This window comes from Haliotis rubra, unplaced genomic scaffold (genome assembly GCF_003918875.1).
Source record: "Haliotis rubra isolate DU_JTF1 unplaced genomic scaffold, ASM391887v1 Scf66, whole genome shotgun sequence".
Classification (NCBI taxonomy): domain Eukaryota; kingdom Metazoa; phylum Mollusca; class Gastropoda; order Lepetellida; family Haliotidae; genus Haliotis; species Haliotis rubra.
In genome coordinates, this window is record NW_025767368.1 from 680,668 (window position 1) to 686,707 (window position 6,040).

General features: G+C 38.7%; 1 protein-coding gene across 1 annotated transcript; it reads left to right on the forward strand.

Annotated features, from left to right (window-relative positions):
- LOC124257429 (transmembrane protein 205-like) lies at positions 1-6,040 on the forward strand. Its single transcript, XM_046691477.1, has 4 exons — positions 1-460; positions 1,966-2,135; positions 4,600-4,763; positions 5,202-6,040. Exons 1-4 carry the CDS (start codon positions 294-296, stop codon positions 5,487-5,489), a joined length of 789 nt encoding a protein of 262 aa, XP_046547433.1. The 5' UTR covers positions 1-293; the 3' UTR covers positions 5,490-6,040.

Consider the following 6,040-nt stretch of genomic DNA (forward strand, 5'->3'; position numbering starts at 1 on the left):
CACTAAGCAATGAAAGGGGTTGATTCAGGTAAGTATTGCATCATGTCCACACACAAGACAAGCTGTCGTGCGCTACCTGTACTCCGCTGCGACCACGTGGTGCGGAGCACGTACAATGCTCATACGCTCCCCAGGGGAGGGGAAAGGCACAATCGAGGTAACACACTTATATCTGTCGCCTTATTTTCCACGTAAGAAACGCTGTAAAGGTTACAAGGGAGGTAACCGGTGTACAGGATGAATGCTGCCTACTTGCCCCGCAACACGTTCAGAGAAGACGGGAATGTTAGTAGATGCTACGCCAGTTATCCCGTCAGCCAATCAGAAGCCCGGATCTGGATCGGCGCGTTATAAATACACCAGCACGTGGAACGTCAATGTACTCTGACAGACTACTGAAAGGACGGAAGATCCAATACGCATCAAGAATATCCATTATGGTCAAGTTCGAGAAAGTCAGGTATGTTTTATATCCTGATCTATTATGCTAATTAATTTACTATTTTCTGTTTAAAACTGAAAACTTAAAAATTCTTAAGGCATGTAATTTAAATTTTAATATGAAACTGGACATCTCCAGGTCGGGTTAGCCGTGTTATAATTTTAAGGAACTTATCGATGAAGTACCGACACACATTTGCTAAACAGATTTTCCGTGGAGCACCTGTCAAACATTACGAAAGTTTTCTCAGCACCCAAACACTGGTGCAGTTGGTGGGAGTGCAATACGTGACGTAATTCCATAATTGAATTCCAGCATGTTACCTCAAATATATTTCACAGACTAGATGTTAATCTAGTTCACGTCTGTAATGTGATGTGGCAGATAGCGCCAACAAAACCTTCCTTGGGTATGACGAAGTTGATAACCGAGTGCGCAAATTTATTTTTAAAAATTGAAATAAAAAATAGTTTAAATTAATTATTATATATATCACTTTGTTAAACTATTTGGAAACTGTGACCTGATATTTTTACATGCTAATCTCATACATACATATTAGCCTATTCACGACAGAAAAGTGGTTGTTTGGTGTACAAGCCTTTTTCACGATGACTGAAACATTATTATTAAGTCTTTCTGAGTATTTTATGCCGAAACTTGTAGAATACAACCCTGTCATAATACAGACCCTGAAGCAAATATATCCAAGTAAGCCCACACAAATCTAGAAAATGTGGCAAGTCTAGATTTCCACAGCTTCAGAAAATGAAGAAAGTCTCAGGGCTCCTTTTCATAACATTTTATTTTTTTAACTGTGAACTTTTTTTCTGTAAAATATGTTCATTTCAGAGACTAGTCGTTAGTCTAGTAGAATACTATTATTAAAGTTTATATATAGCAGATATTTGGTAAAAGAAACTTTATCAAACGATACTAACAAAGCTTATTCTTGACAAGATGCAACTTTAGCTGTTACATTTTATTTGAAAACAAATATCTTTAGTTAATTTTAAAATATTTTTTTACGGAGGTGTTTAGAAAGCAAAATATTTTTTCACACATAAAATTTGCCTTTTCCTACATGGGCATTACAGTTTGATATACAGATAAACAGGCTGTCATAAAAACTCTGAAAAAACAGTATTGAAAGTTTGGCATGACTATTTTTTTTTCTGTTTGAAAATGACTCCATCCTTTTTCATATCAAAGGACAAGTTAACCTTGTTTCTATAGTATACCACAGACCCCATGAATTACAAAAAACTGGAAAACTACGATGTAAGCTTTGGATTTGTAAGGTATGAGGATATTCTCTAGGTTGCTCTCTGTTACATTTCAAAAGACAAACAAGACTCTTAAAATATTTTCATTTCAATGTTGTTGTTTATATCCTGAGCCTAGTGTTTCCAATTTTACTTCAGGGAATCTTAGTGTAGCAGTAGCAGTGGTATTTTTGATATTGTTAACTAACGTTGTTATGTTTTTTTAAAAAATTATTGTTACTGTTGATTTGTTTGCAGGATTACTCAGTTCCAGTACTTCTCCGTGAGTGTAATCGTCATCTTCATCAGTTTCCTCCTCTTCCCCGTGCGCCGCCGGATGGACACACAGACAGCACTTGTAGGAATGATGCATCTTGGAAGTTGGGCAGCCCAATATGGCGCGCAGTTGTGGGTGACTCTTGTAGCAGGTAGGTCTACTAGTATATTAAAACGGGTGAATGATGCATTAACATTTCGATATCTCGTTCTAAATGCCACAATATCTTTGCAAAACCCATATCGATACTGTAGCTAGGTTAGTATGGCCACTCTGCTTATCTCGTATATCGGATAATCTGATATGTTTTCGTGGTCCTTAGAATTTCATGATAAGGAGATTTCTCTGCTCTCTGTCATGTCTATGGGTTACATTATACTGATGACCATTGCCCAACACGCCGCGATCCGCTGTGCAGGGTTACGTCCCCTAGGTTCTCCAGGAACCTAGGATTGTATACGGGAATCCCGGTTTATCCCGATTATGGTTCTCGGTTCGTCCGCAACATGCCCGTGTTTGTGTGTGTTTGTGTGTGTCTGTGTGTGTTTGTGTATTAGTGGTAAACGTCTGGAATAATGTACACAACCGCATTAAACTGTATTCGGTCATTCGCTCCCCCATACGAGATATCAATCACGTTAGGTTTTTGTTTTTTTGTTTTTTTTGGGGGGGTGTCGTTTAACCTTAGGGGAGACCGGGGTCAATTGTAACACTTTTACTTAACACCTTGTAGTTCGATCCCAGACCACCGCTCGCAAAGTTAAACGGTACTAACTAGTACAATGGCTTGGCTTTAAACCTCAGTGTCGTTTAAAGTTCACTATCATGTCGTTACAAAGGTATTACGTATCAAATGCAATGACTGCAAGTGTTACAATTGACCCCAGCACAGGGCAATTGTAACAGGCGGATGGGGCAATTGTAACAAAGAAGGTTCAAATGTAACAATCTGTTTATTTTCCAAATAAAATCAAAATAAAATGTGGAAAGACGTTATCTTGATCAGTTGAGGTGGAAATGGATTAACAATAAACCTTTATCACCACCGACATTTAAAATGTTTTTCGTTTAAAATTCATGTATTGGTATGCCCAAAAAATAATACAAAGACTTACTCCAAAAACGTTCACCCGAGGCTAATACTATCAACATAAAACTGAAAATGTTCTACTATGATAAACCTAGTAAAGAACTAACATAAAACCTTCATCATAATTTGCTTTATTATCATAACACAAGGGGAAATTACATGGGGGCAATTGTAACACGGTGTTACAATTGCCCCTAATGGCAGTAGCCATATTTCATGTCACGTCACACGTTAACAACCTTGGGCTTCTCAAATATTTCTACTTCCAAATATGTCGTAATATCTAAATTTTACACTTGAAAAGTTAATTTCATACCAAACACCATTTACTGCATTAAGAACGGTTTAATACGTATTGTGAAAAATTTACTTACCTATGTGAAAAACGATTTTTTTGTCAACTGTATCTCGCCATAAGCGAGCAGATGAAAAACGCCTGGATGAGTACCGCAGGAAAGTAAAGGGAAATAACTCTACTCACCTACACTATGCTTGAGCGAAAACTTTTAGAGTAATCGCCCTTGTTACAATTGACCCCTACTACACGACACAGCCTCTTCAGTAAACACTTGGTTGAACGTTGGAATAATGTTAAGGAGCAATTATTTTATGTGTTTTACGTGGACGGTCTGATCTAAAGTTGGATCGGTCCGTCAGTTAAAAATATTAAAAATTATGAATTAATATATTTGGATTTGTTCATATCTACATCAAAAGAAGACAAAAACATCTGTAACTTTGATTCTGCTTTATTACACCTGTTCTGTTTCCTTTAGTATTCAGGAATTAACACATATACACAGTTTTGTCCAATTTACTTAAAAGCAGCAGAGAACATCAACATAAATTGAATCAAATGTTAGACATATCGGGCATTAAAATGTTTTTGCTGTTGGATATGTTATAGTGTATTAATAAATGGAATATAAATAACAGAATGTTAATATATAGCGATTAACCTTCTTGTGAATGTCCAACCTTCATCCCAGCACAGCCCCAGGAAGTTCCCAGCACAGCCTCGGGAAGTCACCAATTGTATGAGCATTAGTTGGTCCTGAGTTCGAAATGAAAAAAAAACACCTTTTATTTTCGTGTCGGCGGGCGATGAGAAACACAGAAATAAAAAAAACATTTCCCTCATGCAAAGCTCTCTTTTCCGATGTAAGTTCTTAGTATTACCAACTGACGTTTATGATATAACAGCAGGGATATCGCCATACCTAACTGAATTGACCTTTGATTGCATTGTCAATGGTTTGAGACGTTCCCTTTAAAAAGTGTGTAAAAATCGAGAAGGTGCCATTTAAACAAAAGTAAAAATGAATTAACGGGAAATACGATCCAGGTCCGTGCAAAAAATCATGCCTGTCTGAGAACATTTCACATTAAACCTTCGGCGCACATTCAAAGATTTGCTGAAAGGTAAAACGTGAAAAACGTGAAACCGAGAATGAACCAATAACTATGTCAATGTAGAAGGGGTGTGAAAGGTATCCCCGACATTGATGTATTTCCTTGTCTCCAGGTCTGACGATGTTCTACAATCTCCCACGACACATGTTCGGCCGGGTTCAGACACGCCTCTTCCCAATGTTCTTCCTGTGGAGCCTCGTGACGTCATCCATCATGTTGGGGACGTTCGTCATTCAGCATCCCCTCGAGGCCATGCAGAGAAGTCACGTGATACAGGTGGGTGTCGCTCAACGGGCACAAAGTTGCAAATGATGAGGTTTTGACACATGTACTTAACACTTGAACTGCATGGATGGAGCAAAACCTTTAGATATGTTATAAATGTTATCAGATATGTCTCCATGAACGAGGAACATATTTTTAACGTTTCAATGTTAGGGACTTAAGACACGAATCTACTGAGAATATAAAAACGCACAAAAAGTCAGTGTACTTAATTTGAGCCGAACAGCCCTTAATTTATCCCCTTAATGCCGAACTGTAGACAGCGTAAAACAAGTACAATATTTCAACGTCGTTTGGGTATGACTAACCATATGTAGTAATTACGTTCAAATAACGCACCCTGGTCATTCAAGTATCAAGCACATTTGACGAAAAGTATTTAGGTTTAGAAGGAACCAAGTCTTAACGTTTTATGTTCATTGTTTGCAGATCTCAATGCTCATCGCCGGCTTCGTGTCAGCGGCTCTGAATTCCCTGATTCTAGCGCCACTCATAGTTCGCGCCATGTTGGTGACGTTTCAAATGGAGGTGGAGGCAGGTGTCGGTGACGTCATTGGTTACGCCGATATGAAGGAAATGAAAAAGAACCCAGAATATTCAGCCGCCTACCGCACGTTCAGACGATGTCACGGAATGAGCGGGTTGTTGACCTTGGTTGGCCTCGCGTCCAACACCGTGCACCTGTACTACATTACGTCGCAGTGTCTGCCGCTATAACGTCGTCAAACCGTAGACGTCGCCGCTGGTGTGAGGACTTTTGAAGCGTTAGTGTTTGAGAAATATGGCTCACGACAAGGTTGTGATTGAATCTCATTGACAGACATGTGTGTACGTCACAGCGACTTCTCTGTGTGACAGAGTGCATGTTGATCTCAGATCAAGCCTTACTGAGTGAACCAATCATCCTTGTGATGTATATGACACTGAGGTTGTGACCCTGTCTCTGTGAATGTTTTTCAGTGGGTGTCTTTCACTCACTTAACTAGATCTGAACATATCCTGCTCAGTAATATTCCATATGAGGAGCTATGCACCTAACCCCCACCCCCACTAACTACCTCACTCACTATATAGAAACTGGAACCGGACTTTGTTAGGGGTGTTGAACCATTGACGTACTGTTAAGAATGTGCATTTAACACATGTTAATGTATATACCACGCAGTGTTTAATTTATTGTTCCATATTGGCATGCAACTGTACATATCACTCTCGGAAGCACAATTATTAATTAAGTTGTCTCATAATAAATGTCTCATCCTTTTTAA

Coding starts and splice junctions, on each gene's coding strand:
- LOC124257429 (XM_046691477.1), top strand. CDS start 294: ATGCTACGCCAGTTATCCCGTCAGCCAATCAGAAGCCCGGATCTGGAT. Junction 461..1,965: donor GTCAAGTTCGAGAAAGTCAG/GTATGTTTTATA, acceptor ATTTGTTTGCAG/GATTACTCAGTTCCAGTACT. Junction 2,136..4,599: donor GTGGGTGACTCTTGTAGCAG/GTAGGTCTACTA, acceptor CCTTGTCTCCAG/GTCTGACGATGTTCTACAAT.